General features: G+C 41.8%; 1 protein-coding gene across 3 annotated transcripts in view; it reads right to left on the minus strand.

The window, feature by feature from the left end:
* CFAP54 (cilia and flagella associated protein 54) overlaps positions 1 to 25,442 on the minus strand; it is a 615,020-nt gene that overhangs the window by 256,495 nt on the left and 333,083 nt on the right. For all 3 annotated transcript variants that reach the window (XM_077265522.1, XM_077265521.1, XM_077265523.1), the window contains 3 exons: positions 8,621 to 8,844; positions 8,338 to 8,473; positions 3,109 to 3,217 (listed from right to left, as the gene is read on the minus strand). In XM_077265522.1, the coding sequence (XP_077121637.1) occupies positions 3,109 to 3,217; positions 8,338 to 8,473; positions 8,621 to 8,844 (469 nt within the window). The remainder of the gene's footprint in view (positions 1 to 3,108; positions 3,218 to 8,337; positions 8,474 to 8,620; positions 8,845 to 25,442) is intronic.

The following is a 25,442-nucleotide window of genomic DNA, read 5'->3' on the forward strand; positions in this document are numbered from 1 at the left end:
CTTGAGGTGGATTTGCACCATATGTATTTGATTAGTCTTGCACAATGCTTGATAAATGTAGTGCATCTTTCAGTACCACACTTCTATCAAGAAGAGTAGAGGATTCAAGTGATGAGCGCTCCCATGAAAGTAAAAGAGTAAAGATTCACCAAAATTGATGATTCACCAAAAAGGATAACACGTATTAAAACCACAATGCATTTTGACTGTAAACTATCTTCCTCAGACCTCCGTGGGAGCTGTTATCACCTGATCCTATACTCCTGATTTCGCACTGCTGGAACTCTTTCGTGGAGGATATTCCTGCAGCAGACCAGGTCAGCTACACCCATTTACTTCTCACATGTGCGTTTTATGCAGGTGTCCCGTTAGCACACCCCTATCAACTGAGAGGCTTACCTTTTAATAGTCACATTGGTTTTAAATTTACTACTTTTACAAACCGCTACTTTCTTTCTATTTCATCTATGGAAAATCCATATATTACATACTTGTGTCTAGAATCGAAGACGTAACGTTTCTCCTTGCGGAGAGTGACATGTTAAGCATGCCAAGATGAGGAGACTTAAAGCTGCAATGCTCCTCTAGGAAATTTGCAAATTGTCTCTTCAGTGGATTTTCACTTTAGTGCCTCCTATAGGAAGTAGCAATCCTAAAAGTCAATGTCGACCCTTTAACGAGCCTTGTTACATGACTTAGGATAAAAGCTAAACCAGAATCTCAATTTGCAGACACTGTGTTTAGGGGCTTTCATATATCTGGTTAAAACTATTTATGTAAGTAATCAAACCTCCTTTTTTGCCAACACTTAATGGGAACCTGTCATCAGATTTATGCTGCCTGTACCACAAAAAGCATGAAATGATGTATACATAGGGAGGGAACTGTCAGTCACAAGAGCCAGGGCAGGGAAAAGACAGACAGCATTGGACTAAGGGTGCTTTTACATTGCATTCAGGCACCCGTTCGGGGCTTAAATCCAAATCCCTACTGAAGGCGGACACACAGAAGAAGTCTACTATGTCTAATTATCCGCCTCCAGTAGGTGTACACACTTCAAAATGATGCATGGTAGAGCCGTTCATTCTGTCAGCACCATTATAGCCTATGGCCCCGTCGGCGCATATGTCCGAATCTCGTTTTGAGTAAGGGTCAGACTTAAGTCCCAACAGGGGCCACCGAACAGATACCTGAACGCAATGTGAAAGCATGCTAAGAAGCTAAGACACAGTCCCCGACCAGCTTTTCAAAGCATGTTTACTTGAACACGACTCGCATCCAGTGTCTGATTCAGGCTGAGCAAGGTTTGCGCAACATTAATCTGTACATAGGTTCCATTTAAAAAGAGAAAAAGAGAGCACCATAAAAAAGGTCGCCGTTTTTCTTAGTAAAAACGGCATATAATAGAATTTTTGCATGGCATACACGGTTTAATGGAAAAACAACCTTTGTATACTTTTAATAGGAAATCAGGGGTATTCCAAAGAAAGGTAGTATCCAATATAAGAATATTATGGCACTATGTATATCACAAGTATGGTTTGCAAAATAAATATTTGTTGGTGCTGTATTTCTCATAAAAGTGTTTCTGTTGGTGTATAAAAAACAACTATATCCAGTTTCACTTATTAGCAAATATTATTTTAAAATAGCCTGATATTTTTCTTTAGTGTTATGTGGATGGAAGAAAAATGCGACATATATTTACAAAAATAATTAAAACTGTAAGAAATACAACAGTTATAATAACACAAAGGCATAAAAAAGGTAACAGATAACAAACACTATCTGTAGAAAAGACTTTATGGGGTTTTACAGTTATTTTATATAAAGTCCAATGGTGCCTTATAAATATAACCTTAATGTTTAGTAAAGTAAATGAAGTGACTATGAAATAACCATTTTACATAAACAACTGAAGTAATGCGAGGAAAAGATTTATGAAAGGCCATGAGCCACATAATAGTCTGCCAATAGTCAAGGGGACTAACTATAAGGCTATGTGAACTCGTAGAATGGTCCACTGCAGATTATTCCGCAGCGGATTTGATAAATCCGCAGGGCAAAAACACTGCATTTTTCCTGCGGATTTATTGCGGATTTACTGCGGATTTACAGCGGTTTTTGTGCGGATTCTTTATTATGGATCAGGTGTAAAACCGCAGCGGATTCCGCACAAAAAAGTGACATGCTGCGGAATGTAAACCGCTGCGTTTCCGCGCGTTTTTTTCCGCAGCATGGGCACGGCGTTTTCCATTTCCCATAGGTTTACATTGTACTGTAAACGCATGGGAAACTGCTGCGGATCCGCAGCAAAATCCACATCGTGTGCACAGAGCCTAAAAATACAATATAAATCCTATAGAAAGCATGGAGGTATAAGTCCACTACTAAAAAAACATTGAATTTTATTAAAGATAAGACATAGTGGCTCAGAGCATATAATAATAATGATAAAATAAGTGATGACTCAAGAGCAAAAATGAGACATAGTCTACACACATTATTCAAGGAGGGGCAACGCTTGTATACAGTGTCAAAATAACCCTGACGCGTTTCGCGTGAGCTTCTTCAAAACGCCAGTAGACTATGTCCCCTTTTTTCTCTTGCGTCCTCACTTTTGATTCTTTTATTATTACAGAATATATTTTGTTTCACTTTGTGTTATCTTTAATACCATTAAATATTTACTATTAGTGGATTTATGTAGCCATGCTTTCTATAGGATTTATACAGTTTTCTTCAGAGCAGTAATAGGACAACCATAGAGATGAATGGAATCTTATATTAATGGAGTCAAAAGCAATAACCAAATGGAAATGGAAGAGATTTGTAAATGGTCATCTCCTGCATTCAATGAGCCTCGATTCAGTTCAGAAAACCCCTTTAATGATAATCTCTGATATGCTTTCCCCATTTTATACTTTTGCATTTTTAATAATAAAGTGATATGGCAATGTGTCCAGCAAATGCCACAAACTATCATACCAAAACCTGGCTTTTAAAATAGGCCACTTAATATAACATTACAGAGATCTAGACAGAACATTGTTTCTTTTCTTTGGATACAAATACGTGTCACATAAAGAGATGTAGCTCAGCTCTGACCCGAATGAATAATGTGTCTTGTCTGATCGATATCGGCTCCCGAGTTCCTCACTTTATTACTGATTGTGCCAACGTGCGGTTGTTTTCCGATGTAATTCCTGCAATGCATCTAAAGAGCAAACGAGAACAGAGAACATTTCTGAAGGCTTACGGTAACAAATCTTTTGAGCAATTTATGATGTGCATGTTCTTCAAATACCATAATAGTGATGTTGCTTTATAGATAATCCTGTGTGGGAAAAGACAGACTGATGTTAATCTTGTCCCTTAGTAAAACTATTGTAAGTACAATTTATGTTTTACAGGGAAATCAAACAAAATAGAAAAGCTGTGTTATGTACTTACCGTGTTAACTTGTAAGAAAAGGTTATTGGAAATAATGTTTTTTATCAACGACAGAAGGGTATTGGCGACAACTAGAGATGAGCGACCGCGAACTTGTACCACACAGGTAATGTCTGGCGCTAAACGCAGAACACAGACGTCTCCCAGAAGTCCATTGCAAAAGACAGAGAGAAGGAGAGAATTTTCCAACTCAAAAGTTCGTGTCACATTGTTTTCAATAGGATTCGAGTACATGTTCAATTTAGGGTACTTTGGAATAAAATTAGGGTCTGGTACCTGAACCCGAACTTCCACGGGTCTGCTCATCGCTAGTGACAACATAAAAAATATCTTACATCCTACTATTCTGTTCATTCTATCTACTGTATATAAAAATGAAGGGGAATCATATGCAGGGTCTTCGTGGGAACATGGCCTACACCAGAAAACTAATTTAAGTAGTTAAAAGTGGTCATTGTGAAAAAACTAATATAACCCTTTCAGACTGTTTTCCTCTAAAAGGCTTTTAGTTATACGTAACTACTATCCAGGGTAAAATGATGAGAGCTCCAAACATATTGGCAGTACTCCATATGTCTTAAGGCACTAATACGCTTCTAAGGATTAAACATTTTCTGAAAAGAAAGAACTGTGCCAAAGTGGACAATCTTTTAATCTACTCAAGGTGTATTACAGCAATCATTTCATTTGTAGTAAATTGGAGCCATGCACAAATACGAATACTTTTTTCTCGGAGTCGGCTTGATGTGCCCTCTGAGTGTAAAACACAATACTTAGGACAGCTGAATGGATGTAAGGTTAACGTGCCCAATTATTGAACTGTAACTTATATGTGAGGTCTTGGACCTGTGGAGACCTCACATATAAGGGACCCAATCTTTACATTGGTGGTGAACAAAAAGTTTCTAAACTATGGCAAGGAAAATACAATCATCACTGAGCAAGTACTCTGGTTAAACTCTCCACTTCACTAACATAACAACACTTTGACCATTAAAAGATCATCTCTATGTACAATGGTGTTTAAAACTTTGTGAACCATAGATAAAGGGAACCAAGTCAAAAACTTATGTAGGTTGAAAAATGACCTAGGTCTATCAAGTTCAACCTTTCTCCACCAATTGTACATTTCGTCACTAATTTAACGGTAACCCACAATGTTATGTGTATCTAGGAAATCGCTCACTCCCCCTTTGATAAAGCAAGCGCGTGTCAGGGGTTGGGGAAGGCTGCTTTTGGTCCAGACTTACTATGGGTAAGCAGGCATTCTATCCTAGCACTTTACATTATGGTGGAATATAGGAATACCTTATAACCATCTACAGCATCTGCCAGTCTTTGCTATTTTTGTGCATCTTTGATTATTATACTGTCGGTTTTTTTTTCTGCTTGCCCAAGTCCTATTCTGACCCACAGACTCTCCCTTGCCTACCTTCATGTCTCTTCCTTTTCCCTTATATGTACTTGTATTATGTTAAATCTGATTTTCTGTGATTATTCAATAAAAGTTATTTATTTATTTGGTGGTTTTCTTGCTAGTCTTTTTTCCTTTGGTTTGGATATATTGTCTGGAGTACTCCACTTTAGTAACTGTATTATCATTACATGTCAGGAGAGCTTGACTTTAATATGCTCTAAGCCTCAATACATAAATTGTGCTTTTTGATTATTGTTTTTGCTTGTAAATTTTCAATTCTGTGTTGGGGATAACCTGACCTCCTCTATTAAACTGGATAGAGCACATAGGGCCCTGAAACACAAAGGCTCTATCCCATTTCCAAGTGATATAATATGTTGTCTGCACACAGGGGGGCCCTGAGCAGGCAGGGGACCCACTAGCCGTCGGGGACACTGGCATGCTATGGGAGCTTGGTGCCGCTCCGGGCCCTGGCACTTGCGATACTTAGCTCTCCTGGTTCCAGCGCTGCAGCGTCTTCCATCCTCTGACTGTGACGTTCAGGTCAGGGGGCGCGATGATGTCACCAGTGCGCACCCTCTGCCTGAGCAGTCACAGCACAGAGAGCAGGAAGACGCAATACTAAGGAGTCCAGAGCAGCGACAAACAACGAGACGTATTTCATTTTTTTTAATATTTGGAGCAATATATGGGGACCATCAGAAGGGGCCCATATATGGAGCATTATATGGGGCTAATTCTATATAGAGTATCTTATGGGGCCAATAATATAGGGAGCATCTTATGGGGCCAATTCTATATGGAGCATCTTATGGGGCCAATTCTATATCGAGCTTCTTATGGGGCCAATTCTATATGGAGCTTCTTATGGGGCCAATTCTATATGGAGCTTCTTAATGGGGCTAATTCTATATGGAGCTTCTTAATGGGTCCAATTCTATATGAAGCTTCTTATGGGGCCAATTCTATATGGAGCTTCTTATGGGGCCAATTCTATATGGAGCTTCTTAATGGGGCCAATTCTATATGAAGCTTCTTATGGGGCCAATTCTATATGGAGCTTCTTATGGGGCCAATTCTATATGGAGCTTCTTAATGGGGCTAATTCTATATGGAGCTTCTTAATGGGTCCAATTCTATATGAAGCTTCTTATGGGGCCAATTCTATATGGAGCTTCTTATGGGGCCAATTCTATATGGAGCTTCTTAATGGGGCTAATTCTATATGGAGCTTCTTAATGGGTCCAATTCTATATGAAGCTTCTTATGGGGCCAATTCTATATGGAGCTTCTTATGGGGCCAATTCTATATGGAGCTTCTTAATGGGGCTAATTCTATATGGAGCTTCTTAATGGGTCCAATTCTATATGAAGCTTCTTATGGGGCCAATTCTATATGGAGCTTCTTATGGGGCCAATTCTATATGGAGCATCTTATGGAGCATCTTATGGGGCCAATTACATATGAAGCAGTATATGGGGCCAATAATATATGAAGCATCTTATGGGACTAATTATATATGGAGCATTTTATATGGCCAATTATATATGGAGCATTATATGGGGTCCATTATACATGGAGCATCTTATGGGGCCAATTATTTTTGGAGCATTATATGGGGTCAATCATATACTGTAAGGAGCATGGGACCCATTCTGTAAGGAGCATTATATGGGGTCAATTCTGTATAGAGCAATATATGCGGCTCATTCTGTATGGAACACTCTGTGGTGCCCATTATACTGTATGGAGCATTATATGGGGCTCATTATTCTGTATGGAGTACTACGTGCTGCCTATTATACTGTATGGAGCAATATATGGGACTCATTATTCTGTTTGGAGCATAATATGGGGCTCATTATTCTGTTTGGAGCAATATATGGGGCTCATTATTCTGTATAGAGGACTATGTGGTGCCAATTATACTGTATGGAGCACTATATGGGGCCATTATACTGTATGGGGCAATATATGGGGCTCATTATTCAGTTTGGAGCAATATACGGGGCTCATTATTCTGTACAGAGGACTATACTGTCAGGTTTCTGAGCTAATGTAGAATGTACAATAGATATCACGCATGTAATGTAAGAAGTAAGTGAAATCTTTGGCATTGTACTATACCTATATTTCTCTGCCGTATCTGTGCATTATGAATTGTGGTTAAAGGGGCCCACTGGGACTCTTTCGCCCAGGGCCCATGAAAACCTGGAGCCGCCCATGTCTGCACAGTTACAAGATTAAATAAAGAATAATGAGGATTGCCAAGTCCTAGAAGACAGTCAATTTCAAGGGCCATGAGCTACAATTGTTTCCAGATCTTTCATGCATAACTCTACAAAGGAGAAGACATCTTAGACCATTATTGAAGTCTCTGCAGGATCAGAATATCTACTATAGGTGGAGGTTTTCCTTTGCCATGACAGCCCGCAACGATGGAATTTCAGCGTCTCTATGCACCCTGGAAGATTTATCATTTTGTGAAAAAATGAACTTGCCTGTATGAAAAATCTTGGACTGGGACATTTCATCACCTCCAGAAGCTCACCCTCTGGCGTGGCGTTCGAGTATGAAGAAGGACAAGAAAGACGGGCCCTGATGCACTTTACCCCCTATCCTTTGCATCATGTTGTGCATGAGGCAAAAAAAAACGTTGCGTGTGCCTGCGTTTAAATGCGTTTTGGCATGCGTTTTTATGCACATGGTGGAGGCGGTGACATCATTTTCTGGACATGCGCAGTCTAAAGTACAATTGCTCAATATTTGACGCCTCAAAAATGCAACATTATGCGTTCCCCGGACACCGCCACACACCACAAAACGACGCATGTGTACGCATCTGCATGCGAATGAATGCATGTCCCTGCGTACACCATGTTAAAGATATGTATGCATGACGCATGCGGATCTATGCGGATCATACGCTGCGCACAGAAATGCTAATGTGAACCAGGCCTTAGCACATAATTTGGCCAATTCATGCAAATCCATCAACCTTCGACAAGGTGGTTTCAAAATTGATTGGTCCTAACGTATCTAATCTAATCACCTGAAAATAAAGATTAAACAACAACCACAAGACGGATTTCATCACCCAGGTATCATTTTAACCAGTATAAGGGTGCCGGCCTGACACTGTAGGTTATTGTGCACAATCCTGCTGATTCCCTTTAATTGCCGGCATTCCCAGCTCTTCCTTTTATTAGTCGGGTTGGCGTGACATTGTGTGTGCATCACACCACAATGATAACGTTGCACCATACCAGCTAATCAAAAGCAGAGACAGAAATGCTGATATGTAAAGAGATTTGCAGGCTCCTGTCGACAGACCGTTGACCTGTCTGATGGACCGGAGTTCTGCAAATCGATTCTCCAATCTCTACCATGGACACGTAAATAAAAATGGCAAAGCAGACTTCTAAATGGCTCATTAGCATACAGCAAATAGCTTTCAGTTACTGACCTTTCCATCACTTGCCTCAATTTGTGTATAGGAATTTGAATCTGAAAAATCACTTCCTTTTTTGTCTAATATTCTTCCAGCCAGCATCCTCTGAGCATGAACCAACAATGGTGTGACTTGCTCAGTAAACCTCTCACTGTAATAAGAGAACAATATATTAATATACAACTGTGGGCAATTAGACTTTAATACTTACACAAAATGACATGCCCTGGATGTCATTATTTTATTATAAGACTATCGGAATCTATAGTTCATACAGAAAAAGCACAGATCTACTTACTGAGAAAGAATATTGAACTGCACGGCTATATGCACCAATGCCTCCCATCTTTTTACAAAGTACAAAACTTCTAAGGTTTTCATGACTATATCACATATCCAACGCATGTCAATTACTGTCACATCATCAAAGGGATATTCAAACTTTAGGCTAGATCCACCCTCTTCATCAGCAATGTCACCCATGCAGCTTGGAACACTAAACTTTCCACTGTCATCAATGACCTGAGAATGGAAATATCATGGGTTATTACCTGGTCCATTACACATTAAGAGCTAACTTATCAGTAAGTTCACACAAAGGCAATAACTTATACAAAATTTGACTTCAGATCTGCAAAAAGAATTCAGCTCTTCTTTTCAACCAGCATACAGTCATGGTGTCCATCATGTAAAAACACAAAACAGTGCAGCATGTTATGTTACTCTCTAGTGGGAAAAATCACATGACAGCTTGAAACATCAAGAACTGATCAAAAGATGGCTGGTAAGTCATTTGGTCATCCCAGATGTGTTTCTATTGTCAGTAATTATTTCAAAATATTGAGGACAAATTATGAAAATGTAATCTTGCCATCAAGCAAATCTATCAAAGACAAATGTCTGACTCCTCTTAACCCTTCCCCTGCATTGCACGTACCTCAAACGTCCTTACAAAGTGGAATCTCAAATAAGCCCGTGCTACTGTTGGCTATATCTGAGCCTGGATCACAGCTACAGCAGGGATTCTCAGCTTCAAAATGAAACCAGAATCCCTGCTGTAGTCATGACCCAGCATGAGATATCATGGGCAGAGACAGACTGCCGTATTTCTCGTGCGAGAATCGCATCGCACTGCACGGACTGGCCGGCACCTCTCCTGATCTGAGCAAGACAGTATGATGGATTACTATGCAGCTGTCAAGCTCAGGTCAGGAGAGCCGCCAGCCAGTACGAGGTTTACAATGGGATTCTCGCACAAGAAATACGGCACTCTGTCTCTGCCCTTAAAGTGAGAGCTGTATGTGCTCCTGTCACTCCCAACAATGACTTAAATCCGAGATATCTCAGGGTGAGTCGACAACAGCATTGACTTCTGCCAGTGTGAAGAAGGAAAAAGTGCTGTGGGGGAGCAGCCAGGCAGCATGGATAGAAGAGAGGTGATAGGTGATCTCCTCCTGACGAATACATGTGTATCACACCTTTTTTCCTTTAAGTCCTTTATTATTGGAAACAAAAAAACATATTTGGCATCAACTATAAAACTAGCTTCTAATTATTTACGGTAGTTTAAAAAAATGTTTTATTCTTATCTAGTTTATAATTATTTGCTATTTTCATAAGGTTTAATTGTGAGAAAGTGTCCATAATTCATACTACAAAAATGAGAATGTGATTCATTCTGTCCAGCCAATACCATACACAAAACATTTCCAGAATTCCAGATCATTTCAGAAAAAAGCATAATTAAAAGTCTCAAGAACCCAAAATGATACCAATAAATATTACATTTTGCCAAGCAAAAAATAAACCCTCATGCACCGCAGTCAACTATTAACCCCTTCCCGACCTGTGACACAGCGTATGCGTCATGAAAGTCGGTGCCTTCCCGACCTGTGACGCATATGCTGTGTCACAGAATGATCGCGTCCCTGCAGATCGGGTGAAGGGGTTAACTCCGATTTCACCCGATCTGCAGAGACAGGGGGAGTGGTGCTTCAGCCCAGGGGGGGTGGCTTCACCCCCCCGCTAGCTACGATCGCTCTGATTGGCTGTTGAAAGTGAAACTGCCAATCAGAGCGATTTGTAATATTTCACCCCAAAAAACGGTGAAATATTACAATCCAGCCATGGCCGATGCTGCAATATCATCGGCCATGGCTGGAAAACCTAATCTGCCCCCACCCCACCGATCGCCCCCCCAGTGCTCCGGTGCGCGGTCCGCCCCCCCTAATTCGTTCTGTCCGCTCCTCCGTCCTCCTGTCCGATCCCCCCGTGCTCCGGTGCCCCCTCCCTGTGCTCCGGTCCCCCCCCCCCTGTGCTCCGGTCCCCCCCCCGTGATCCGATCACCCCCCCTTCATACTTACCGGGCCTCCCGATGTCCGTCCGGCTTCTCCATGGGCGCCGCCATCTTATAATATGGCGGGCGCATGCGCACTGCGCCCGCAGAGTCTGCCGGCTGGCAGATTCATTTCAGAAGTATTTTGATCACTGCGATATAGCCTATCGCAGTGATCAAAATGAAAAAAAAGTAAATGACCCCCCTTTATCACCCCCATAGGGACAATAATAAAAATAAATAAAATATTTATTTTTTTTTCTGCTAGGGTTAGGGTTAGAACTAGGGTTACAATTAGGGTTAGAATTAGGGGTAGGGTTAGGGTTAGGGTTAGGGCATGTGCACACAGTGCGGATTTGGCTGCGAATCCGCAGCGGATTGCCGCGGATCCGCAGCGGATTGGCCGCTGCGAATTCGTAGCAGTTTTCCATCAGGTTTACAGTACCATGTACACCTATGGAAAACCAAATCTGCTGTGCCCATGGTGCGGAAAATACCGTGCGGAAACGCTGTGTATTTTCCGCAGCATGTCAATTTTGTGCAGATTCCGCAGCGTTTTACACCTGTTCCTCAATAGGAATCCGCAGGTGAAATCCGCACAAAAAAACACTGGAAATCCGCTGTAAATCTGTAGGTAAAACGCAGTGCCTTTTACCTGTGGATTTTTCAAAAATGGTGCGGAAAAATCTCACACGAATCCGCAAAGTGGGCACATAGCCTTGGGGGTTAGGGTTGGAATTAGAGTTAGGGTACCGTCTCACAGTGGCACTTTGATCGCTACGACGGTACGATCTGTGACGTTCCAGGGATATCCATACGATATCGCTGTGTGACACGCAGCAGCGATCAGGGATCCTGCTGAGAATCGTACGTCGTAGCAGATCGTTTGGAACTTTCTTTCGTCGCTGGATCTCCCGCTGTCATCGCTGGATCGTTGTGTGTGACAGCTATCCAGCGATGCGTTCACTTGTAACCAGGGTAAACATCGGGTTACTAAGCGCAGGGCCGCGCTTAGTAACTCGATGTTTACCGTGGTTACCAGCGTAAAAGTAAAAAAAAAAAAAAACGTACATACTCACATTCCGGTGTCCTTCAGGTCCCTTGCCGTCTGCTTCCCGCTCTGACTGTCTGCCGGCCGGAAAGTGAGAGCACAGCACAGCAGTGACGTCACCGCTGCGCTCTGCTCTCACTGTACGGCGGCACTCAGTCAGAGCGGGAAGCAGACGGCAAGGGACCTGAAGGACACCAAAATGTGAGTATGTACGTTTTTTTTTTTTACTTTTACGCTGGTAACCACGGTAAACATCGGGTTACTAAGCGCGGCCCTGCGCTTAGTAACCCGATGTTTACCCTGGTTACCCGGGACCTTGGCATCGTTGGTCGCTGGAGAGCGGTCTGTGTGACAGCTCCCCAGCGACCACACAATGACTTTCCAACGATCACGGCCAGGTCGTATCGCTGGTCGTGATCGTTGGTAAATCGTTATGTGAGACGGTACCCTTAGGGTTGGAATTAGGGCTAGGGTTGGAAATAGGGTTAAGATTAGGCTTGTGGTTAGGGTTAAGGATAGGGTAAGGGTTGTGTTGGGGTTACAGTTGTGGGTAGGGTTGGGATTAGGGTTAGGATTAGGGTTGGATTTAGGGTTACGGGTGTGTTGGGGTTAGGGTTGTGGTTAGGGGTGTGTTGGGGTTAGGGTTGTGATTAGGGTTATGGCTACAGTTGGGATTAGGGTTAGGGGTGTGTTGGGGTTAGTGTTGAAGTTAGAATTGAGGGGTTTCCACTGTTTAGGCACATCAGGGGTCTCCAAACGCAACATGGCGCCACCAATGATTCCAGCCAATCTTGCGTTCAAAAAGTCAAATGGTGCGCCCTCCCTTCCAAGCCCCGACGTGCGCCCAAACAGTGGTTTACCCCCACATATGGGATACCAGCGTACTCAGGACAAACTGGGCAACAACTATTGGGGTCCAATTTCTCCTGTTACCCTTGCAAAAATAAAAAATTACTTGCTAAAACATAATTTTGAGGAAAGAACAATTATTTTTTATTTTCACGGCTCTACGTTATAAACTTATGTGAAACACTTGGGGGTTGAAAGTGCTCACCACACATCTAGATAAGATCCTTTTGGGGTCTAGTTTCCAAAATGGGGTCACTTGTGGGGTGTTTCTACTGTTTAGGCACATCAGGCGCTCTGCAAATGCAACGTGACGCCCGCAGACCATTCCATCAAAGTCTGCATTTCAAATGTCACTACTTCCCTTCCGAGCCCTGACGTGCGCCCAAACAGTGGTTTACCCCCACATATGGGGTACCAGCGTACTCACAACAAACTGGGCAACAAATATTGGGGTCCAACTTCTCCTGTTACCCTTGTGAAAATAAACAATTGCTTGCTAAAACATCTTTTTTGAGGAAAGAAAAATGATTTTTTATTTTCACGGCTCTGCGTTGTAAACTTCTGTGAAGCACTTGGGGGTTGAACGTGCTCACCACACATCTAGATAAGTTCCTTGGGGGATCTAGTTTCCAAAATGGGGTCACTTGTGGGGGGTTTCTACTGTTTAGGCACATCAGGGGCTCTGCAAACATAACATGATTCCCGCAGACCATTCCATCAAAGTCTGCATTCCAAATCGTCACTACTTCCCTTCCGAGCCCCGCCATGTGCCCAAACAGTGGTTTACCCCCACATATGGGGTATCAGCGTACTCAGGAGAAACTGGACAACAACTTTTGGGGTCAAATTTTTCCTGTTACCCTTGGGAAAATTAAAAAATTCTGGGCTTAAAAAATATTTTTGAGGAAAGAAAACACATTTTTTATTTTCACGTCTCTGCGTTATAAACTTCTGTGAAGCACTTGGGGGTTCAAAGTGCTCACCACACATCTAGATAAGTTCCCTTGGGGGTCTAGTTTCCAAAGTGGGGTCAATTGTGGGGAGTTCCTACTGTTTAGGCACATCAGGGGCTCTGCAAACGCAACGTGACGCCCGCAGAGCATTCCATTAAAGTTTGCATTTCAAAACGTCACTACTTCCCTTCCGCTCCCCGACGTGTGCCAAAACAGTGGTTTACCCCCACATATGGGGTATCAGCGTACTCAGGAGAAACTGCACGACAACTTTTGTGGTCCAATTTCTCCTCTTACCCTTAGGAAAATAAAAAATTGTGGGTTAAAAAATCATTTTTGAGGAAAGAAAAATAATTTTATATTTTCATGGCTCTGCGTTATAAACTTCTGTGAAGCACTTGAGGGTTCAAAGTGCTCACCACACATCTAGATTAGTTCCTTGGGAGGTCTAGTTTCCAAAATGGGGTCACTTGTGTGGGAGCTCCAATGTTTAGGCACACAGGGGCTCTCCAAACGCGACATGGTGTCCGCTAATGATTGGAGCTAATTTTCCATTCAAAAAGCCAAATGGCGTGCCTTCCCTTCCGAGCCCTGCCGTGCGCCCAAACAGTGGTTTATCCCCACATATGGGGTATCATCGTACTCAGGACAAACTGGACAACAACATTTGGGGTCCAATTTCTCCTATTATCCTTGGGAAAATAAAAAACTCCGGCCTAAAAATCATTTTTGAGGAAAGAAAAATATTTTTTTATTTTCATGGCTCTGAGTTATAAACTTCTGTGAAGCACCTGGGGGTTTTAAGTGCTCACTATACATCTAGATTAGTTCCTTGGGGGGTCTAGTTTCCAAAATGGGGTCACTTGTAGGGGAGCTCTAATGTTTAGGCACACAGGGGCTCTCCGAACGCAACATGGTGTCCACTAACGATTGGAGCTAATTTTCCATTGAAAAAGTCAAATGGCGCGCCTTCCCTTCCAAGCCTTGCCGTGCACCCAAACAGTGGTTTACCCCCACATATGAGGTATCGGCGTACTCAGGAGAAATTGCCCAACAAATTTTAGGATCCATTTTATCCTGTTGCCCATGTGAAAATGAAAAAATTGAGGCTAAAAAATTTTTTTTGTGAAAAAAAAGTACTTTTTCATTTTTTACGGATCAATTTGTGAAGCACCTGAGAGTTTAAAGTGCTCACTATGCATCTAGATAAGTTCCTTGGGGGGTCTAGTTTCCAAAATGGGGTCACATGTGGGGGAGCTTCAATGTTTAGGCACACAGGGTCTCTCCAAACGCGACATGGTGTCCGCTAACGATGGAGATAATGTTTCATTCAAAAAGTCAAATGGCGCGCCTTCCCTTCCGAGCCTTGCCGTGCACCCAAACAGTGGTTTACCCCCACATATGAGGTATCGGCGTACTCAGGAGAAATTGCCCAACAAATTTTAGGATCCATTTTATCCTGTTGCCCATGTGAAAATGAAAAAATTGAGGCTAAAAAAATTTTTTGTGAAAAAAAAAGTACTTTTTCATTTTTACGGATCAATTTGTGAAGCACCTGGGGGATTAAAGTGCTCACTACGCATCTAGATAAGTTCCTTCGGGCGTCTAGTTTCCAAAATGGGGTCACTTGTGGGGGAGCTCCAATGTTTAGGCACACGGGGGCTCTCCAAACGCGACATGGTGTCCGCTAAAGATTGGAGCCAATTTTTCATTGAAAAAGTCAAATGGCGCTCCTTCGCTTCCGAGCCCTGCCGTGCCCACAAACAGTGGTTTACCCCCACATATGAGGTATCAACGTACTCAGGACAAATTGGACAACAACTTTTGTGGTCCAGTTTCTCCTTTTACCCTTGGGAAAATAAAAAAATTGTTGCTAAAAGATCATTTTTGTGACTAAAAAGTTAAATGTTCACTTTTTCCTTCCATGTTGCTTCTGCTGTTGTGAAACACCTGAAGGGTTAATAAACTTCTTGAATGTGGTTTTGAGCACCTTGAGGGGTGCAGTTTTTAGAATGGTGTCACTTTTGGGTATTTTCAGCCATATAGAACCCTCAAACTGACTTCAAATGTGAGGTGGTCCCTAAAAAAAATGGTTTTGTAAATTTTGTTGTAAAAATGAGAAATCACTGGTCAAATTTTAACCCTTATAACTTCCTAGCAAAAAAAAAATTTCTTTCCAAAATTGTGCTGATGTAAAGTAGACATGTGGGAAATGTTATTTATTAACTATTTTGTGTCACATAACTCTCTGGTTTAACAGAATAAAAATTCAAAATGTGAAAATTGCGAAATTTTCAAAATTTTCGCCAAATTTCCGTTTTTTTCACAAATAAACTCAGAAATTATCGACCTAAATTTACCACTAACATGAAGCCCAATATGTCACGAAAAAACAATCTCAGAACCGCAAGGATCCGTTGAAGCGTTCCTGAGTTATTACCTCATAAAGGGACACTGGTCAGAATTGCAAAAAATGGCAAGGTCATTAAGGCCAAAATAGGCTGGGTCATGAAGGGGTTAAAGTGACAGCTATTACAATATGAAGCACAAAGAAACATTCAAAAAAACTGATTTTATTGTAAAAAACAAACTATAAAATAATATATCAATATATGTATATAACTATACATATTTCTTATCAACATGTTGGTAACCTAACCTATAAAATTAGTATGCTATTTATCCCATCACGGGAACACCATTTAAAAACATTAAAAATGCTGTTAATATCAAATAGACATATTGGAAATGCCGATTATTAACTATTTTGTGGGGTATCTGTTCTAAGGGCAGACACTTTAAAAATCTGAAAAGTGCAAATTTGTTCACATTTTTTGTAAAATTTCAGCTTTTTTGTTTAAGTGAAAACATATCTACATATATTTAACATTGACACAGGACAATGTGCCATGAATAAATAGTCTCAGAACCAAAGGGACACATTAAGGCATTCCAAAGTTATTGCTACGTAAAAGGGACATATGCCAAACTAGAATTTTTCAACGTATAACCAGAATTTTCAACTTTCCCATTCTGATGATTTTCTAAAGATATATAATACATAGTCTAAGTGGTATGTATCAACTCTAACCATGTTAATCTTCTATTTTAAGAAGGTGTGGTGTACCTAGGTTTCAGTTCAGGTCAAACTTTGTATAAAGTGCTGAATGGCCTTTTGACTAGGTGTCAAGTGTTTGCATTCAGAAACTATACAAGTATTGGGAGTTAATATCAATTATTATTTTACATGCTTATACAGCCCCATTATTTCCAAAGTGCTTTACAGACATCATCATCGCTGTCCCCGATGGGGCTCACAATCTAAATTCCCTATCAGTATGTTTTTGGAGTGTGGGAGGAAGATGGAGAAAACCCAGGTAAACATTGGGAGAACATACAAACTACTTGCAGATGTTTTCCTTGGTAGGATATTATTATTATTTATATAGCACCATTAATTCCATGGTGCTGTACATGAGACACATCAAAATACAAATATCACTTACAGTAAACAAACTAACAATCACAGACTGATACAGAGGGGAGAGGACCCTGCCCTTGCGGGGTTACATTCTACAGGATTATGGGGAAGGAGACAGTATTGTCGGGGGTTGCAGTAGCTCCGATGGTGTTGAGGTGGCCATGTTGTCATTACAGGCTGTAAGCTTCCTTGAAAAGGTGAGTTTTCAGGTTCTGTTTGAAGGATCCAAATGTGGTTGATAACCGGACGTGTTGGGGCACAGAATTCCAGAGGATGGGTGATATTCGGGAGAAGTCTTGGAGGCGATTGGGTGAGGAGCGAATAAGTGTGGAGAGAAGGAGATCTTGGGAGGAATGGAGATTACGTGAGGGAAGATATTGAGAGATTAGGACGGAAATATAAGAGGAGAAAGGTTATGGATGGCTTTGTAGGTCAGTGTTAGTAGTTTAAACTGGATACGCTGGGAAATTGGGAGCCAGTGAAGGGATTTGCAAAGAGGGGAAGCAGGAGTGTAGCAAGGAGAGAGATTAATTAGTTGGGCAGCAGAGTTAAGGATGGACTGGAGGGGTGCGAGAGTGTTAGAGGGTAGCCCACAAAGGAGGATGTTGCAGTAGTCAAGGCGAGAGATGATTAGGGCATGCACAAGCATTTTGGTAGAGTGAGGGTTGAGAAAAGGACGGATTCTGGAAATAATTTTGAGGTGGAGGTGACAGGAGGTGGCGAGAGCTTGGATGTGCGGTTTAAAGGACAGGGCAGAGTCAAGGATTACTACGAGGAAGGGAAGATGTGCGAGATGGAGGAAAGATAATTAGTTTGGTTTAGTCCACATTAAGTTTGAGGAAACGAGAGAAGGAGGATATGGCTGATAGACTCTCTGAGATTCTGGACAGCAGAGACTCTCTGAGATTCTGGACAGCAGAGAGGTGACATCTGGGCTAGAGAGGTAGATTTGAGTGTCATCGGCATATATATGTTACTGGAAGCCATAGGACTTTATGAGTTGTCCCAGGCCAAGGGTATAGATTGAGAAGAGAAGAGGTCCTAGGACAGAGCCTTGTGGGACACCAACAGAGAGGGGGCGAGATGAAGAGGTAGTATGGGAGTAGGAAACACTAAATGTGCGGTTGGTAAGGTATGAGGAGATCCAGGATAGGGCGAGGTCTTTGACACCAAAGGAAGAGAGGATCTGTAGTAGGAGGCAGTGGTCAACTGTGTGGAAGGCAGAGGACAGGTCTAGAAGGAGTAGTATAGAGAATAGTCTGTTAGCTTTGGCTGTAAGTAAGTCGTTCGTAAGTTTGGTCAGGGCACTCTCAGTGGAATGGAGACGGAAGCCAGATTGTAAACTCAGGACCCCAGTGCTGATAACCACTGAGTGACCGTGCTGCCCAATTTATTATTTAGTGAGCATCACTCCTGGCTCCCAGAGGTGGAAAATCATGAGAAACCCCGAAGCAAAGGAGTTAATACGAAGTGTCGGACTTGTATAAAAGTGCATAAAAGTATCATCAATGCCTTATAATAAGTCACTTGGGTTCATATTTGTTGCCATTTTACAGCCAAATGAATAGGTGAGGTATCGGTGGCAAAAGACTTATAGAATGTTAGAGTTGGAAAGGATCTCCAAGGTCATCGTGTCCAACCCCCTACTCAATGCAGGATTCACTAAACCATCTCAGACAGATGTCTGTCCAGACTCTTGGACGTAAGCTTGAGAGTCATCTCAGAAATGCTTAACCATTGAATAAAGCTTTTCTCGTGTCTGATGAATGTTTATGGCACACATAAAGCAAAGAGGAGAAAGTAGAATGTGGTAATTTGAGCCCAATGGAGGAGGTTTTTATTTTCCTGGGGTGAGGAAGGTGTGCACTTTACTTTCCAATGAAGGCCATAACTAAGCTGACTTCTACTGATATCTATTCACATCAGAAAATTCTCTCCAATGGCCAGAAACTGGATACAGAGATAAATACGAGTGCCGAAAGCTTTGTATTGTACTGATAATAAAAGCTCAGAAGGGGACTTCTAAACTGTGACCGGGAAAGAGAAATGTGCGCTGGCATTGTACCAGAGTGTATTTAAGACACTAATGAATCATGCGAAGCATGGAACTACTGTTTGCCAACAGCTTTATTCGCTCTGATGTACAGACATTTTTAATTGACTCGACTAGATGTAACATTTTATTTTTGTCTTTGTGCGACACACCTTCATTTATCACTTGTGTGCAAAATATTTACTAGTTAAGCAGATGATTCTGTGCATTTTAACATATAAGCACAATGATCTCTGAGCCATTTGTTGAGTAAATCACCCGGATACACTTCAATGGAAGCAAACAATTTGCACAAGGGCAGGTGAACACGACCGTTTTCTCTTCATCCGAGAATAATGGTCCCATTTTTCTAATCAGATTTTGATCAGAGTTTGATCACAGCGGGATGAGTTTTCCTCAAAGGTAGTGACAAACAAAGGTTCTCCACCTCCTCCATTAGGTCAGTCTGTGAAAATTGGACTTGGCTCAGATTTCATCCCAGTTCAATTTAATATTTTCCTTGGACCCTTACAGTAGCATTGCTGATTTTGATCCAAAACTAGAATAAAAATCAGACATGTGCACAGACCCATTGAATAACATGCTATCCGTGAAAAGCATTTACAATAAAAAGAACCTTAAAGGGGTATTCCCATCTCCACGATCCTATCCTAATATGCAGTAGGTGTAATAATATAGCAAGTACCTGCAATTACAAATATAGTATAGTTCTTCTGATTCACTGTGTCGCTTACCTCATGTGCAAGGCATTGCAGTAGTTTAGATATCCATAGTTATGATCACTCATATATTGACAGTTAGCTGTTAATGGTCATAACCACGGCTACCTAATCTACTGCAATGCGAACGGGACCATTTGCATGTCACTGAGACAAGTCGGATCAAAATCGGCAATGCTAGTCAATGGGTCTGTGAAAAAATCAGACAGAGCACACTCGAACCACACTCTGATCAAACTCGGTCTGATTTTCTCGTAAGTGGAAAAATCAGATGTCTGCATGAGCCCTAACTCTGCAGCTATAAATTCCCATTAGGATAGGTTCGCAGCAAAGAGAATTGCCTTATCGCGGCTGTCAGGTACACATGAATTGGCCAATTTATACCCTAAGTGTTGTCAATTTTTCCTATTTTCTAGAGCAGTAACACAATTCAGATTTCATGTTTTCAAGTTATAGTGCTACAGAGTGCAACTTTATTTGTTAGTTATTTATTTATTTATGGAGATGGCTATCCTTAGTGAGCATCTGTACACACCTGTTTTCTGTTTTGAAGAGACGGGCAGTCTTTTGTTATTTGTATACATAAGTGTTGTGAATTCTGCTCTTGGGCTCCCTCCAGTGGTTGTTAGTGGTAGTGCAGTTGTCTTGGGGTTGTAATCCAGGGCAGGTGTTTCTGCTGATTGCAGCTCTACTAGGTATTTAGGTGTGCAGGATCCATTACTCCTGGCCAGTTGTCCATTGTTCTTGGAGGGATTGCATCTCTCTCTGGTTCCTCATGCTCTGCTGCCAATTCAGCTAAGATAAGTGTCTGGTTTTTTGTCTCTGTGCACACATGCAGTGTGCTTTGCAATTCAGTGCAATTCATTGTGTTTTTGCCCAGCTTAGACTTTGTTTGGATTTTTCAGTCATGCTGGATTCTCAGGAGTTGCAGATATACTTGCTATGTCTTTAGTTAGATGTAGTATATTTGTATTTTCTGCTGTGGATATTTTTAGGATTTTAATACTGACCGCTTAGAATTCTGTCCTATCCTTTTCTATTTAGCTAGAAGTGCCTCTTTTGCTAAATTCTGTTTTTCTGCCTGCGTGTGTCTTTCCTCTTATACTCACAGTCAATATTTGTGGGGGGCTGCCTATCCTTTGGGGTTCTGCTCTGAGGCAAGATAGAATTCCCATTTCCACCTATAGGGGTATTTAGTCCTCCGGCTGTGTCGAGGTGTCTAGGACATGTTAGGTACACCCCACGGCTACTTCTAGTTGCGGTGTCAGTTTAGGGTTTGCGGTCAGTACAGGTACCACCTACTCCTGAGAAAGTCTCTCATGCGGCTCCAAGGTCACCGGATCATAACACATAAGCTTTCTGACTGAGCACTTCACCCATCAGCCTCCAGCGGTTTTAATAACAGCAGGATCCTATCCTATCTACCCATACAGATGTAGGTTTCAGCCTAGGAAAGGATTCACATTAGGATAGGTTCCCAGCAAAGAGAATCGCTTTATCTTGGCTGCTGGTTATACATGAATTAGCCAATTTATGCGCTAAGCATCCTCAATTTTTCCCATTTTCTACAGCAGTAATGCATATCAGATTTCATCTACTTCATGCTTTCATGCTATAGCTCTCCAGAGTGCTACTTTGTTAGTTACCTGAAGGGTGAGGCCACTGACTGGCTTCAGGGTCAAGTGACTGATGGGATGTAATCTCTTTCGGTCCTGTTTGAGATTGTTGAAGCTATAGCCAAAGGGGATCCTAGTGGTATTAGTTTTGTGTTTCTTTTATAATGATTTGTGCACTTTAGTAGCACTGTGAAAAAACTTTAGGGGAAACAGCATGCTGCCACATATTGCCACATTTTAATTAATTCCTTTCAGGATACTGTCCACATGACTGTTCTTTTAGTGAGTGTCTGTGAAATGATAATTCCCTTAACCCCTTTCTTACATTGGGCATAATATTACGCCGATGTCGGACTCGCTCCCTTTAATGTGGGCTCTGGCGCTGAGCCCACATCTTTCCGGAACATGTCAGCTGTTTTGAACAGCTGACATTTGTCTCTAACAGCCGCGGGTGGAATCGCGATCCACCCGTGGCTATTAACCCGTTAAATGCCACTGTCAATCTCTGACAGCGCCATTTAATCGGCGCTTCTAGCAACTGCGCCGGAAATCCCGCCCATCGGTGACCCCATCACGAGATTGTGAGTCATCGATGGGTTGGCATGACAACCAGAGGTATCCAGCAGACCTCTATGGTTGTCACTGCCGTAATGCTATGAGCGCCGCCCGGTGGTTTGTACTCATAGCAAGTGAGCAATTCTGCTATATATGATCATTGCCTGTATGTAGCAGAGCTGATCGGATTATAGCAGCTTTGAGTCTCCCATGGAGACTATTGAAGCATGCCAAAAGTAAAAAAAAATGTTTAGAAGAATATTAAAAAAATATAAAAGTTCAAATTACCCCCCTTTCAAAATAAAACAATTAAAAAAAAAATCAAACATATACATATTTGGTATTGCTGCGTTCAGAATCGCCCTAGCTATCAATATAAAGAAAGAATTAACCCGATTACTAAACGGCGTAATGAGACAAAAATTAAAAACACCAGAATTACATTTTTTTGGTCGCCGCAACATTGCATTAAAATGCAATAACGGGCGATCAAAAGATTATCATTAATTAAGCCCTCACCCAACCCGAGATCACGAAAAATGGAGACCTGTGGGTATTGGAAAATGGAGCAATTTATATAAACAAAGTTTGGGAATTTTTTTCACCACTTAAATAAAAATGAATCGATATATGTTTGATGTCTATGAACTTGTAATGACCTGGGCAATCATAATGTCATGTCAGTTATAGCATTTAGTAAACATGGTAAAAAAAAAATATATATATATATATATATATATATATATATATATATATATATATATATAAAGCTCTCACATCGCCGTTTTGACCAAAAAATAAAAGTTATGGCTCTGGGAAGCAGGGTAACAAAAAATGAATCTGTCAGCAGGTTTTTGCTATGTAATCTGAAGACAGCAGGAGATAAAGGCTGAAGCACAGGATTCAGGGATTTGTCACTTGTCAAAGTAAGTGCTGTTGTTTACTAACTGTGCTGGACTAGTCCAGCAACTAAGCACCGCACTGTCTATAGAGTTTGCACACATAGAGCCTGCTGTGGGCGGGGTTCGCTTTCTCAGCTCTGCTTCATTCTAAATCTAAAAGCTTTGATTATATCAGAACGGCTGCATCCAGTAATCTATGTGATACATCGTTGGGTTCAACTGCTCCTTGCCTACATCAAGCTGCTCTCAGATGCAGTAGCAAAAACCTGTTGACATATTCCCTTTAATGGAATTTTTCTCTTTTTAACTTTCTTCTGCCTATAGACTACAGATTACACTAGCTAAAACTAATAAAATCAGCAATACTCCCCAGGTTAATGAATGCCTCTCTGCCACTGCTTCAGGCTTTGTTGATATGCTGCTGCCATAAAGCAAGATCAAAAGCTCAGCCTGTCACCAATAAGCAAAGTAGTGACATGGATTCATCACTGTACTAAGGGAGTTTAAGTAACACAGATTTTATTATTTTTAAGTAGTGCAGATTGGAAGCTGCAGATTCAGAGCAGTTTTCCATGCGTTTACAGCACCATGTAAACCTATGGAAAACAAAATCCGCAGTGCACATGCTGCGGAAAAAAACACGCGGAAACACTGCGTTGTTTATTCCGCAGCATGTCAATTCTTTGTGCGGATTCCGCAGCTGTTTACACCTGCTCCATAAAAGGATTCTGCAGGTGTAAAACCGCAGGTGAAATCCTCACAAAAACCGCGAAAAAAAACGCGGTAAATCCGCAGTCAGGTTTACCTGTGGATTTACCAAAATCAGTCCGGAAAAATCTGCAGAGTAATCCGCAGCGTGTGCACATACCCTTAGAGTACAAGAAAGTTGAACATTCAAACATGCTTTAGACAGTCTCCATATTTAAAGGGGTTTTTCGTTCTAAGAATAAAAGTCTACAGTCATCCCATGTGACTGCAGAGTGCTGAATCGTGACAGTGTGAACAGAGCACACTGCGTAACTGCATGACCCAGCAACCCGTAAGAGGAAGAGCTGCTCTGTTGACATGGAGCAATTGAAGTGTCGGCAGGGGTTTATTGAGTGTCGGCCATCATTTATTGAGTAATTTAATATCTGATTCATTTTTTTCTATTTATACTGGCCGGTTGGCATACTACGCTCCCCCACTTCTTCATTGGTTTTATTATTCATGTTTTAGCATGCCACACATGCTTTTTAAATTGTGTTGTACAATCAGGTTTTTTTCTTTTGCTATCTAATAAAGTTTATATAATTGTTACTTTGTGTTAGGTGTCGATTTCCCGACGCTGCACAGGGGGAATCTCGAACCATCGCCGCTGCGGTCTCCCATTCTCCTCCAGCTGCAGTGGAGCCTGCTCAGCAGAGACGTCGGTCCCAGTGTCTGGCTCAAGCTGATACTGTGCAGCTGGTTACTGCTGATCTTCCAGGCTCAGCCATTGTAGCAGCGAGTGTGCGTCCATGGGACTAAGTCCTGCTTTTCTTCTTCTGAGCAAGCCCAAGGGACGACCTCTCATTGGAGGTCGGGGGTCACACGCTCAGGTCCTGTAGCAGCTCCAATTGGACCACTAGGAAGGTCCCGGAGAGCTTCCGCTATAAAAGGTTCACATGCGCTAGTGTAAACTTATTATCATGTGTGTGGATATATGTCTGTCGATGGATGAAAGCTCAGAATCATTCCCATCCCTAGTGTTGTTTACTGTTTGTGAATGGTGGAAGCTACCTAGTGCCTGACAGTGTTATCCTGCACAGCTAGCACACGATACAGCGTCTGATAGCAGTGACCACCAAATAATAGAGCGCTTTCCTGGCCCAAGTCTGGGTGGTTAGTGGAGTCCGTCAGAGCGGCACAGCACGCACTCTTGTGCAGTAAATTATTAGTTCTATTAATCTCTGACACCCCAGTAGCAGCGTCGAGCGCAAGAGGTCTAGAGGAACTCCTTCCCTGAGTCTTGCGACAGAGTTCTGTGACTCGTTGCTTGCGCTCTCTGTGCGGTATCGCGGCCCTGTGACGCATCAGGGTTCGCTTCCTTCATACCGGGTGAAGCTAACCCGTGTGTGTATCCACATTATACCGCCATATAGTCTGTCATTACTCAGCAGCAGGTTCCATCTCTGCACGGTGGACCCCGGGCTGCGAACGCACCTCATACCATCCTTATAATTATTTACTGCGTTCCGCTAGCCCTAACACTTTGCTTCTTGGAGACTTGCTTTTTCTTTTTTGGATCATTTGGAGGTAAAGAAAGGTCAGCAGTCACAGAACTGATAGATCTGCAGCAGGTAAAACACTGATTTTTATCAAAACTAAAGCAAGCAGCCCAGTAAGTGACACATCGCTGGAATCACAGTATGTGCCCCTACATCATGCTGCTCTAGGATTACATACAAAAAACTTGGTGACATATTCTCTTTAAATATCTATCTAAAAAATAGGGCATTGCTGAGGAATTAAATAATATTATGATCTCTTGAATTAAAGGGTTTCTATAAGTCATTTGTAAATACGTTTCTGAAAAACACTCTGGCAAAATGTAGTCCCAGACTGCTGGTTTTCAAGTTTAAGTC

Source organism: Ranitomeya variabilis, chromosome 5 (assembly GCF_051348905.1).
Source record: "Ranitomeya variabilis isolate aRanVar5 chromosome 5, aRanVar5.hap1, whole genome shotgun sequence".
NCBI lineage: Eukaryota > Metazoa > Chordata > Amphibia > Anura > Dendrobatidae > Ranitomeya > Ranitomeya variabilis.